General features: G+C 62.4%; 1 protein-coding gene across 3 annotated transcripts; it reads left to right on the top strand.

The window, feature by feature from the left end:
* The first annotated feature begins 730 nt into the window (after positions 1-730).
* On the top strand, positions 731-11,744 carry RPS6KA4 (ribosomal protein S6 kinase A4). 3 transcript variants are annotated; one of them, XM_060607093.3, is made up of 17 exons: positions 731-884; positions 1,003-1,028; positions 1,795-2,013; positions 2,120-2,235; positions 2,786-2,893; positions 3,121-3,201; positions 3,288-3,391; positions 3,484-3,634; positions 6,351-6,515; positions 8,156-8,284; positions 8,464-8,597; positions 8,693-8,786; positions 9,231-9,404; positions 9,486-9,680; positions 10,036-10,195; positions 10,418-10,581; positions 10,832-11,744. In XM_060607093.3, exons 3-17 carry the CDS (start codon positions 1,857-1,859, stop codon positions 11,024-11,026), a joined length of 2,127 nt encoding a protein of 708 aa, XP_060463076.2. In that variant the 5' UTR covers positions 731-884; positions 1,003-1,028; positions 1,795-1,856; the 3' UTR covers positions 11,027-11,744. The 3 variants fall into 3 exon arrangements, with proteins under 3 accessions (XP_060463076.2, XP_060463077.2, XP_060463078.2); XM_060607094.3 differs by having other exon boundaries at positions 735-884; positions 1,003-1,074; XM_060607095.3 differs by lacking the exon at positions 1,003-1,028 and having other exon boundaries at positions 735-884.
* The last annotated feature ends 1,054 nt before the right edge of the window (positions 11,745-12,798 follow it).

Below are 12,798 nucleotides of genomic sequence, written 5' to 3'. Positions count from 1 at the left end.
GCCAGGGGCCCTGGCTGGGCTGCGAAGGGTGGCTGGGGACTGAGGTGCTTTCACAGGTCGGCTCTGAACGGATGGGGTCAAAATCAGTCACCCCGCTCCACTCCCCGCCCCCCTCCAGGGTCGGGCTTGACCCCAGCGGCCTTTCAGCGCCCCCTGCAGGCGCTCCCTGGGTAGCCGCTGCCCGGGGACAGGGCCCTCAGGGTGTCTGAGCCCCAGGCCCTCCCCTTGCAAAGGCAAGTCCACACTGTGCGAGAGGTGCTGGGCCGAGGCTGTGCGGGCAGCACCCGCGCGAGGGTAGCCAAGGAGTGAGCGGATGATGGTTTTTCGGCGACCCCTCCCTTTCGCTGGTGGCTAGGAAGCGGGCAGATGCCCGGTTGCCCTGGGGGGGCTGGCTCCCTGGAGGGGAGGGCTCAAAAGCACCTGTGTGCCCCCCTCCTTGGGGCACGGGGCTCCGGTGCCTCATCACCACCGGCTCCAGCAGGCACCCGGGCGGAGTGTCCACCCGGTAGAGGCTCCGGGTTCTCCCCAGGCCCCCGGTGCTCCCGGGTCCCCAGAGGGTCGCCCGGGGTCCCAGAGCGCACGGCACCGCCGCCCGCCCCGCGCGCCCGAGGGAGCCGGGCCGCCCCCGTCCGCCCGCCCTCCCGCAGCCCGGCGCTGTCACGTTCCAGCCGCCTGACTCAGGCCGCGCGGGGCGGGGAGCGGGAGGCGGCGCCGGCGCCCGCCTCGGCCCCGGAGGCGGCACCAGGAAGCGCCCGCCCCGGCCGGAGCCGCCATGTAACCGGCGCCGCCCGGAGCAGAGCCGCGCGCGGGCCCCGGCCACCCGCACGCCATGGGGGACGAGGACGAGGACGAGGGCTGCGCCGTGGAGCTGCGGATCACCGAAGGTGGGGCAGGGGTGGCCGCGGAGGGGCCGGTGGTGCGGGGCCCCGGGGGAGGGCCGCCGGGGCTGCGCCGGGGAGGGGTCATGCACCGGCCGCGCTCATTCGCCTGCTGCGCCCGCAGCCAACCTGACCGGGCACGAGGAGAAGGTGAGCGTCGAGAACTTCGAGCTGCTCAAGGTGCTGGGCACGGGAGGTGAGGACCCCCCACGGGGCAGGTGTCCCGGGCCTGGCGCCCTGAGCCTCGCGCGCGCGCGCACCCGCCCGGGCCTGGGCCCGGGCCAGGCCTCCGGCAGTGCCCCCCACCCTTTCCCGGCACAGCCCGCCTTGCCTGCCCCGCCCCGCCCTGCCAGGGTTTGCATGCCCACTCCCAGGGACGTGCCTGCTCCTGGGGCGCTCCACATCGACACTGCCCCTCCCTGCAAGGTCCTCCCGGGGTTCGCCGGCACCCTCCAGGACTTGCAGCCCTCCCAAGTGATTTGCACACCTCCTCCCCGCCCCAGGCGATGTGGCAGCTCGGTCTCCTGCTTTGCTCACTCCCAGCTTTGCACGCGCCCCGGCCTGGGTTTGCACATCCCCTCCCCTGTCCACTCTGCCTTGCACCCCCTGGCGTCTCTGTCTGATCTACGGGTTTGCACATGTCCTGCCCCCACTTTGCCCCGCAGGCCTCCTGGAGCTGCCTGCCTTCCGGCCTGGTTTGCACCTCTCCCTGGTTTTGTGGAGCACCCTCCCGGGCCGCGTACACCCTTTCCTCAGAAGGCTCTGTCAGCTTTTTGCACGCTGGCCTCTCACTCCGGCTCCTTCCCCCAGTTTGCACACCCTCCTGGGTTGGCGTCACCCCCCCCCCCCCGCCCCCACCAGTCCGCACCACCCTTCTGCTCACGGTCTACCCTCCGCTCGCTCACTGCTCCCACAGCCTACGGGAAGGTGTTCCTGGTGCGCAAAGCCGTCGGGCACGACGCAGGCAAGCTGTATGCTATGAAGGTGCTGCGCAAGGCGGCGCTGGTGCAGCGCGCCAAGACCCAGGAGCACACGCGCACCGAGCGCTCCGTGCTGGAACTGGTGCGCCAGGCGCCCTTCCTGGTTACGCTGCACTACGCCTTCCAGACGGACGCCAAGCTGCACCTCATCCTGGGTAAGGGCGGGCACCTGCCCGCCTTGGCGGCCACCACCGAGGCGGGTTGGGCCGCGCGATCAGGGTTGCTTCCCGACGTCCATTCCACACCCCCCCTTCCCCCCAGACTACGTGAACGGAGGCGAGATGTTCACCCACCTGTACCAGCGCCAGCACTTTAAAGAGGCCGAGGTGCGCGTGTACGGGGGCGAGATCGTGCTGGCCCTAGAGCACCTGCACAAGGTGGGTGAGGGCCTGGCCGCCCGGCTGCTGCCGCACGTGGCACCCCCGTGGCAGCCTTGAATCGCTGTGTCTGGGGCTTCCTGGGGGGGGGGGGGGGGACTGGAGCGCCTTTCGCACAGGCCTCCTGGAAGGAAGGCCGTAGCGCTGCCTGGGGAGGGGGTCCCTTCCTCCGGCACCTCCTGGAAGGGGCTTTCCTCTGACGGGGAACTCGGGGCCACCTCCCGGGGCCACGCTTGCAGAACTTCCTCAAATGGGGACCTCAGGCCTTGGCTCCCAAGGCCTTCTTCTCGTAGGCTTTCCTCCCTCTGGGACCTGTTTCCGTGGGGCATCCCTGCGCCGTCCCCGTTCCTTGCTTTTGCGTCTTAAGTGGCCTTTCCCATCCCACGGCCCGGTCCCTGGGCTCACTCCTGCACCGGACACCCCTTCTCTAGGGGGTTGCCCTGATCCCCGAGCTGGGTCTTGGTGCTCGGCCCCGGACACGAGCCGTAGAAGCGGGGTGGTGGGGGGCGCGTCGGGGAGGAAGCCTCAGAGTGCCTCTTGTTCCCACCAGCTGGGTATCATCTACCGAGACCTGAAGCTGGAGAACGTGCTGCTTGACTCCGAGGGCCACATCGTCCTCACAGACTTTGGGCTCAGCAAGGAGTTCCTGACGGAGGAGGTGAGCGCAGGGCCGCGTCTCTGCCTACCGCACCCCCGCTCGAGCCTTCTCCTTCCTGTCTCCTCCTGCTCCGCACCCGGCTCTGCGTTTCTCGCGGCGCAGAGGCGAACAGATCCAGGTCCTGCCTTCAGGAGGCTCCCTCTGTTCCGACCCTCACAAGTCCAGCGAGTCCTACTCTGAGCCTTGGGGACTGCTGGGTGTCCAAACGGGTCCTCTTGCCCTCCCAGAAAGAACGAACCTTCTCCTTCTGTGGCACCATCGAGTACATGGCCCCCGAAATTATCCGCAGCAAGTCGGGGCACGGCAAGGTGGGTTGGCAGGGGAGCGGGTGGGGAGCGGGGGGCGGGGCGAGGCGGGGGTGGCCCTGACCCCGGCTCTGCCCTGGCCCTGGCAGGCTGTGGACTGGTGGAGCCTGGGTATCCTGCTCTTCGAGCTGCTGACGGGGGCCTCGCCCTTCACCCTGGAGGGCGAGAGGAACACGCAGGCGGAGGTGTCCCGGTGAGCGGGGCTGGGCGAGGAGGGTGGCTGAGGGGCCTGGGCAGGGTTGGGGAGGGGGCTCGCTGCCCCTGACGCCCCCCCAATCCTCCCAGACGGATCCTGAAGTGCTCCCCTCCCTTCCCCCCCCGGATCGGGCCCGTGGCACAGGACCTGCTGCAGCGGCTACTTTGCAAAGACCCCAAGAAGCGGCTGGGCGCGGGGCCCCAGGGGGCGCAGGAAGTCAAGAACCACCCCTTCTTCCAGGTGAGGCTCCTGACCCTCCCGCACACCTCCCTGCACACCCCCAGACCAGGCTGCTGCCCTGTGTTGGGGGATGGTCGGAGACTAGCTGATTTCACTTGATTTAGAAAAACCTCCGGGGGCCCCTGGGTGGCTCCGTGGGTTGAGCGTCTGACTTGATTTTGGCCTTGGTCGTGACCCCAGGGTCGTGGGATGGAGCCCCACGTCGGGCTCGGTGCTGAGCGTGGAGCCTGCTTAAGATCGTCTCTGTCTCTCTCTCTCTCTTTCTCTCTCTGCCCCTCTCCCCCACTCGTATGCTCTCTCTCTCTCTAAAAAAAAGAAGAAAAACCTCCAGAAAAAGAAAGTGGGTTTGTCGTCTCCATCTCTAGTGAAACGTGGAGGATGGGTCGGGTTCCTGGGGGAAGGAATGTTGGGCTCATTGACGGGCAGGGCTGGCAGGGGCTTGAGCATGGATTCGTCATCAGCCAGGTTCAGAGAAGGGAGGTGACCCGCTCCAGACCGCGCGGGAAATGGGGTCGCGCTGGGAACAGGTCGCGGGTCTCCTGTCGGCCCGAAGCAGAACTAAGAGTCACTCTTCGGGCTGTTAGCATCCTCCCAGGCATTCTGTTCTTTCCTCCTGTACAATCTGTGTGCCTGTAATTCAGAGGGACGGTCGGTCAGTCGCTTGGGTTTTGTTCACTACGTAAGAGCACACACAGGTTAGAGTGCAGTGCAGAGTGAACCGTGTTTCCTTGCGAGACCTTGCTGGCTCGGGCGCCGTGCGTGGCCGGCATCGTTGCCCAGCAGGACCCTGAAGCGGCGATCACCGGCCGTGTGTTGGCTCTTTGCGTTATGTCATGGGACCTTCAGAACCATTCTGATCATCCCCATCTTCACAGATGAGGAAACCGAGGCTCAGAGAGGTTAAGTAATTTGCCCGAGATCACCCAGCCGGGGGGTGATGGAGCTCAGATCCAAACCCAGGTCTGGGTGATTGGAAGCCCATGCTCTTAACTGCTGTGTTCTGTTTACGGGCTGGGAATCAGATTAGCTACTTGTCTGACATTGCAACAGAAGTACCCATTTATGGGCACTTACCGTGGGCCAGGCACTCAGTTATCCTTGCTGTGAGTGCGATCCTCTTAAACCTTCTCACCAATTACCTGCCTGGAAGGTTCCTTGGAGACGCTTTCTTAGACAGGAATCCAAGTCTCCGTGGTGAAGATGTCCCTTCGCGGGGGAAGTGGCTGACGAGCGTCAGTTTCCTTAAGTCAATTCCTCAAGCCTGCCCTGAGTACATGCCCCGGGTGCTGGGAGTGGGTTGACCAGTAATCATACTGGAGAGGCGCTAAGGTCTTCGAGGCCTGGGGCTCAGAAGGGGTGGTGGTCCCCCCAGACCCCCTTCTCTCAAGACAGCCTCTTTGGTGGGGCGCCTGGGTGGCTCGGTCGGTTGGGCGTCTTGACTTTGGCTCAGATCATGATCTCACGGTTCACGGGTTCGAGCCCCGTGTCGGGCTGTGTGCTGACAGCCCAGAGCCTGGAGCCTGCTTCCGATGCTGTGTCTCCCTCTCTCTCTGCCGGTCCCCCACTCGTGCTCTGTCTCTCAAAAATGAATAAACATTAAAAAAAAAAAAAAAAAAAAGATTCTTTGATGAGAGCAATGCTGAGATCCTGGTGCCAGCCCCGGGGCCTTCAAGCCCAAATCAGGCCTCTTGGCTGTGAGTGACAAAAAAGTCTAACCCAAAATGGGGATATCCCTGGAGTAGAGTTTGGCTGCTAACAACGAAGATTGGAGTGAACAATCTAGATGAGATAGACGTTAATTAATTAATTAATTTATAAAGGTTGGCTTTACCACAGGGCTGCTGTGGTGTTTTGTGAATACAAGCTCCTTTCTTTTTGTAATGCTCCTTCATTCTTAGCCTCCATCCCCAGGGCTGCCTCGTGGGCCAAAATGGCTGCCAGAGCTCTTGCCATCTAGCCTGTTATCTAGGCAGGAATCAGGAGGACAAAGGAGGAGAAGGGCAAAATGGCACGTGCCAACTAGTCACCCTCCTCTTGAGGTTCTTTCTCTGGATTCCTACCTCGCAATTACTGCTTACAAGTTATGGGTCACCCCCGAGTGCCCCAAGGTTTTCTGCAATACGTTAGTTGTGCCCATTGCTTCCTGGAGTAAAGTTGGGGCTGTGGTACTAAGGAAGACCGGGACGATGGATGGTTGGGCAGGCAATGAGCGGGCTCTGCCACCCTAGCTTAAACATAAAAAGGTATGTTTTAGCTCCCGTAAGTGAAAAGTCCCAAGGAAAAGTGGTTTGACTTCAGGCAAGGCTGCATCCAGGTGCTGGATTTGTGTCATTAAGAATTTCTTTCTTTGTGTCTTGGCTTTTCTGTTCATCATTAGACCCTGAAGGGGTCCCCGGCAGTTCCAGGCCCACACGCTCCCCATTCAAGCCCAGTTGGAGAAAGAGATTTGTTTTGCATGTCAATGCCATTGAAAGTCCCAGAACTGACTAAGTGTGGTGGAGGGGCGATTCTGTGAGGGAAATCGGGATTCTGTTATCAGAGGGAGAGAAACACAAGCCGGGGAGGCAGGAAGAACAACTTTCCACCCAAATGCCAGATAGACCCTTGTCTCACTGAGGAGCTGCCCAGGGAAGGTGGCCTGGAGGGGACAGGGGTTTTCACTTCCTACCCTTGACCCCCCCCCCCCCCACCCCGATCTCTTACTCCTTTTCTCCAGGGTCTGGATTGGGCTGCTTTGGCTGCCAGGAAAATCCCAGCCCCATTCCGGCCCCAGATCCGCTCGGAGCTGGATGTGGGCAACTTTGCAGAGGAATTTACGCGGCTGGAGCCTGTTTACTCACCCCCTGGCAGCCCCCCGCCTGGGGATCCTCGAATCTTCCAGGTAAGAGCTCACAGAACCCCGGGTGCCATGGAGACAGGACCTCGCTGCCAGCCTTGGCTCTGGCTGACTCATGGCCCTGCATAGGCCCTGTGTTCTGATCAGGACTCAGCGTCTCCCCCAGACCCTCTCCACTGGTGGGGCACCCGGGGTCGTCAGTCCTACAGACTGCCGTGGCGGGACACGTCTTTGAATCTCGTGGTGTATCTTGAAATTTCATGTTAACTTCCCTTCTACTCCACACATCTCTTTACTGTTCTCTAAAAGCATCGTTTTACCTATTCGGTTGCTTAAGTGGACGACTAGAAAGAGATTCCATGTTTATACTGTGGCTTTGCGTGTTCCTTTGGCAAACCGTATCACATTTGTGGAAGCACAGGCCCCCTCCACTCAAGTTTAGAAGCTGAGGCCTGTTGGACAAGTTCAGACTTCCTTGCTCGGCATTCCAGGCCCCGTATGATGTCATTCTTGCTCAGCGCTCTGGCCTCAGTGCTCACTGTGGTCCCACTCGGTGCTCCAGCACCTATGACGAACACACCTCTGTGCCTTTGCACATGCAGTTCCCTCCACCTGGAGTACCTTCCCCACCGTTGCCCACCTGGCAGGCTCCTAGTCGTCTTCCAAGCCTCCCACTCCTGTTTCAAGCCGTGCTGCTCCTGTGTGAATTCTTCCCCACTCCCCTAGTCCTGGGCTGCCCTTTCCTTGTGCATCGGTTCTCTGTAGCTGGCACCTCCTCTGAGCAGTGCGTCAGGTTGTATCCTAACTGCCTTCCTGAGACAGCTTCCCCTGGTCCGGAAACTCCCAGAAGGCAGGGACTGACTGTGTTTAATTTCTGTGTCCCTTTGCCCAGTGTGGGGGCCTGGCCTGTAGGACACGGTCCGTGACTATGAAGGAAGAATAGGCCAATGTGAACCGTAGGTGGATCAGTCCCCTCTGTGAGCCCTGTCCCAAGTGATGGCTTTGCTAGAACCATCCATCCGTTGTCTCACGGTTCTCATGAGACAGTTCTTTCTGGTGAATCAGCGGTTACTTTCATTCATCCATTTCACGATTCAAAAATATGTATTGAGTGCCTACAATGTGCCAGGCGCTGATCCGGGCACCCGGGGACTGATCAATGAACCAAACAGAAAAGCCTAGAGCCTGCATTCTTGTGCACAGTGGGGCTGTGTGTTTAGCAGAAAACAATACATCATCAAAATGACCCTTAAGAAACCCTTGAATTGCCTCTTTGTATTTCGTCAGTGGCCCCTCCCCTTGCAGGCGGGGGGGGGGGGGGGGGCAATGTTTGGTTTGAGATGAAGGAATAATGACTTTTTTGTATTCGGTGGGTAGGTTTGAATTCTCATAAGCTAAGTGTGTGTGATGCCAGGCCATGCCCCTTTTATGCATTGGGTCCGTCGTTGTCTGGGTCACTACATTGTGCCAGATGATGGCCTTGGAAGGGCGGAGTCTCAGATTCCTGCGGGATGCGGACCCACGTGATCATAGAACAAGCTGGAATAACATGTCAACACATCCTATGTGCACCAGGGATGCCTCTGCCTGCCCTGCCCCTCACCCAGGCTGGGTCTTCCTAGGACTCCATTTGTGCCTCCAGCCCCTATACCCACCAGCCTCTGACACAAACCCCACCCCTGCAGGGATACTCCTTCGTGGCGCCCTCCATCCTGTTTGACCATAACAACGCGGTGATGACAGATGTGCTGGAAGCATCTGGCGCTGGAGACCGGCCCGGCCGGGCAGCGGTGGCCAGGAGCGCCATGATGCAGGTGGGTTGGGACGGGGGTGGGGGGGGGGATGTTGATTCTGGGGAGTCTGGGCTCAGGGACTCCAGACCTGGCTTCACCAGGTGTGCCCACGGTGAGGTTTGGAGCCTCTCCGAGGTGGCATGTGAACGTGGCCGCAAGGCTCCCGGGTGCGACCTCTGACGCGCCTCCTTCGCCGCCAGGACTCGCCCTTCTTCCAGCAGTACGAGCTGGACCTGAGGGAGCCCGCACTGGGCCAAGGCAGCTTCTCCGTGTGTCGCCGCTGCCGCCAGCGCCAGAGCGGCCAGGAGTTCGCGGTCAAGATCCTCAGCCGCAGGTGGGCGGGCCTGGGGTGGGCGGGGCCTGCAAAGCCGGGGCCGGGAGGGCGGGGCCGGAGGTCGGACGAACTGACCCCGCCTGCCTCGCCCCCAGGCTGGAGGCGAACACGCAGCGAGAAGTGGCGGCCCTGCGGCTTTGCCAGTCGCACCCCAATGTGGTGAAATTGCATGATGTGCATCACGACCAGGTGACGCTTTCTTGGGCTGGGGCGCAACGCAGGGACTCAGGAGACTGCCCTTGGAGGGCGGGAGACGGGGTGGGGGGGTGGCGGGCGGGGAGGGCAGGAGGAGGAGCCTGAGGCCTGGGTGCGGGGGCCTTGAGGGGTACGGCAGGCCAGGGAGGTGGTATTGGAGGGTAGTAGGGCCGGAGGATCGGAGGGTCGGAAGGCGGAGCTGAGAATGGCCAAGGGAACTGAATTTGAGGCCGACGTGGAGAGGGCTAGGATTTAAGGTGGCAAAGGGGCGGAGGCCCGGGAGGCTGACTTGGGGCCTACGGGTTGTTTTGGGGGTGATGGTAGTTCCTCGCTCGAATAGGGGCGGGGCCTGAGGGCCAGTGGGTGGGGCCTGGCCGGAGACCGAAGGTTCCCAGCGGGACCCGGATGGTGACCTAGGCCCGCCGCTCCGCCCCGCAGCTGCACACGTACCTGGTTCTGGAGCTGCTGCGGGGCGGGGAGCTGCTGGAGCACATTCGCAAGAAGAGGCACTTCAGCGAGTCCGAAGCGAGCCAGATCCTGCGCAGCCTCGTGTCGGCCGTGAGCTTCATGCACGAGGAGGCCGGCGTGGTGCACCGCGACCTCAAGCCGGAGGTGGGCGCGGGGCTGGGGGAGCCGGGGAGGGCCGAGGCGCGGAGGGCTAGTCCCTAACGGGCCGCCCCGCCGCCCTCACAGAACATCCTGTACGCCGACGACACGCCCGGAGCCCCGGTGAAGATCATCGACTTTGGGTTCGCGCGGCTGCGTCCGCAGAGCCCCGCGGGGCCCATGCAGACGCCCTGCTTCACGCTGCAGTACGCAGCCCCCGAGCTGTTGGCGCAGCAGGGTTACGATGAGTCCTGCGACCTCTGGAGCCTCGGCGTCATTCTGGTATGAGACGGCGTCCCCAGGAGGGTTCAGGGTGCCCCGAGCCTGGGGTCCGAGGGCTTCTCGAGGCGGGCGAACAGGGACGCCCCCGAGGCGGAGGACAGGGGTCGTCATGGTGGGGGTGGCAGCGTTTGCTCGGAGGCTGGGTTTAGAGGGCCTCCTCATACAGAGGCAGGGTTGCTCTGGTGCTGAGGTCAGGGCATCCCAAGGATTAGGGGTTGGAGGTCAGGGTTCATCCTCAGGCGTTACCCTCATGGAGAGGGTGAATGGTTCTGTGGGTGGGTGGGCTGAGTCGGCCTCCTGGCCTGTCTCGGCCCTGCAGCCCGGACCCGTCTCACTTTTCCCTCCACCTCCCCAGTACATGATGCTGTCGGGGCAGGTCCCCTTCCAGGGGGCTTCAGGCCAGGGCGGGCAGAGCCAGGCGGCAGAGATCATGTGCAAGATCCGCGAGGGGCGCTTCTCCCTTGACGGGGAGGCCTGGCAGGGCGTGTCTGAAGAAGCTAAGGAGCTGGTCCGAGGTGCGGAGCCGGTGGGGGTGGGGGCAGGGTCACAGATCATGGCTGGGGAGGCGGCGGCCGTGGGGTCTCGATGGGTTAAGTGTTTGGTCTGGGGAACTGGGCCGGGAGGAGAGTGGGGCTCTTGGGAGGTCTCTGGGGCGCAGCCTCCACACACACACACACACACACACACACACACACACACACACACTCGGCCCCTCCTCAACACTGCCCTGCCTCCAGGGCTCCTGACGGTGGACCCCGCCAAGCGGTTGAAGCTCGAGGGGCTGCGGGGTAGCACGTGGCTGCAGGACGGCAGCGCGCGCTCCTCGCCCCCGCTCCGGACGCCCGACGTGCTGGAATCCTCGGGTCCGGCTGTGCGCTCCGGGCTCAACGCCACCTTCATGGTGAGGGGCGGGGCCTGTGGGCGGTGGGCGGGCGGGGCCTGGAGAGGCGGGGCCTCCGAGCCCGGAGAGGTGAGGCGCACCGAGTACTGACCTCCCTCCCCGGGTGGTCGGCGCCTTGACCTTTGGGAGAGGCTGCGGGCCGGCCACCTGATGGCCTTGATCCGGTGGGATGGGATGGGAGGGGCTGGGTTGGGGCCCGAGGGGCCCGGCAGGTGGTGGGGGATGGGGGACTCACCCCCCTTTCTGCCAGGCCTTCAACCGGGGCAAACGCGAGGGCTTCTTCCTGAAGAGCGTGGAGAACGCGCCCCTGGCCAAGCGGCGGAAACAGAAGCTGCGGAGCGCCGCCACCTCCCGCCGCGTCTCCCCCGCGCCCGCCGCCCCGGGCAGGGCCCCCGCCGCCAAAGGAGCCCCCAGACGAGCCAACGGCCCCCTGCCCCCCTCCTAGCCCCACCCCCCACCCCGTAACCTCCCTTCCCCCACAGGGGCTGTGACCTGGGAGCCTCCGGTATCGGCTCCGCCCCATCCCCAGGGATTGCCTTTCCCTCCCCTTCCCCCCCTCCCCCCAACCCCACTCCCAGACAGAGCAGAAGTATTTTTATAAGCAGAGAATTTTTTATGTCTTACCAGATAGAGTTCGAGATGCAGGGAGGGAGGGGCCTCTGCCAAGACAGCGCCTCATCTGGCTGAAGTCACTTCTCCCCCAGGGGGCTGTTCCTGCAGGGAAAGGCTCCTCCCGCATTTCTACGCAACGCACTGAGTTGCCTGCCGCAGGGAGAAACTGGGACCTCTCCCCTGCCCTCCCCTGAGGCCCTGCTCTTGGGAGGGGGCGCCCCTCTCGCTGTCACTTTATGGACTGTCTGTGCAATCATGTCCACCAAAGACCTGTGTTGGGGAGGGGGGTTCAAGGAGAGGTCCTGGGGGACCCCTGAAGCATTTCTGCCTCACTTTATGTCACCCGCTTCTCCCCTATTGGGGCTAAGTTAGGAGGTAGGCAACCCCTAGAAGGGGAGGCCCCTTCTCACCACCCCCCCCACTCCCCTTGGCACAGCTGCCCCTGGCTGGGGGCAGGGCCTTGAGGGTCTGGGCTGGGCATCTGCAGTCACTGCCTCAGCCCATCCAGGCTGTGCCTTTGACTTTAAAATAAAAGTCCATCCAGTGCTGTGTGGGAGGTCTGTGTGTGCGTGGAGGGTGTGTGGGGCAAACATTTCCAGCCAGTGGGGCCTGGGACCCCAGAGAGGAGGGACAGGGCAGACCCTTTGTCCATACCCTCTGTCCTTGACTTTTTTGTTTTTTAACGTTTATTTTTGAGACAGAGAGAGACAAAGCATGAATGGGGGAGGGTCAGAGACAGAATCTGAAACAGGCTCCAGGCTCTGAGCTGTCAGCACAGAGCCTGACGCGGGGCTCGAACTCACGGACCGCGAGATCATGACCTGAGCCGAAGTCGGCCGCTTAACCGACTGAGCCACCCAGGCGCCCCTGTCCTTGACTTTTGAACCCAGCAGCAGGAGGGCCAAACAATCCTCTTGGCTGCATATTTGGACAGCTCTGCCATGGGTCACTTAGGATTCTCTTGGGTGCAGTAGTAGAAAATCCAACTTGAACTTAACTTCAGAGTGGGATTTTTTTAGGCCCTTGTAACCACACGGTGCAGCGGCAGCTTCAGGCAAGGCCTGATCTGGACACAAACTCATGGCCAGGACCCAGTTTCCCAGACTCAGTTTTTTTATTCCGATTTCTTGGTGTTGCAGCCTGGAGCGTTTTCCTTTTGGCCCCAGGATGGGTGCCGGGTGCTCCAGGGGCAACAGACTGAAATGTGATAAAGAGAGTGTTTTAGCTTTCCCTGTGGAAATCCCAAGAAGAACTCCGATCGGATCCACTTAGGTCACGTGTCCGCCGTGGACCAGTCACTGTGGCCAGGGATACAGGGTGCTGCTTGCCTTAGATCTGGATCTTGGACTCCCCTCTGGCAGCTCATTGGGTGGAGAGCCAGAGAAGGGGTGGGTCCTTAGAGGTCCCACCGGAGCTTGGTGCCTGTCAGAGAGGGAGTCCTCGAGGCCATCAGTGTGGCACCTCCCTCCGGCAGAGCGGGAGACCCCCCCCCCCCCAGCTGTGTGATCCCTGCTAGGTGGTTGTGGCCATAGGGCAGTCGTGGCCCCAGCATCTTTGTGGGGGGCACAGGGCAGGTCTGCACAGTGCAGAGAGCCCTGCCCCAGG

Source organism: Panthera onca, chromosome D1, assembly GCF_046562875.1.
Source record: "Panthera onca isolate mPanOnc1 chromosome D1, mPanOnc1 haplotype 2, whole genome shotgun sequence".
Taxonomy (NCBI): Eukaryota; Metazoa; Chordata; class Mammalia; order Carnivora; family Felidae; genus Panthera; species Panthera onca.
This window is presented reverse-complemented; position numbering and strand designations above follow the sequence as displayed.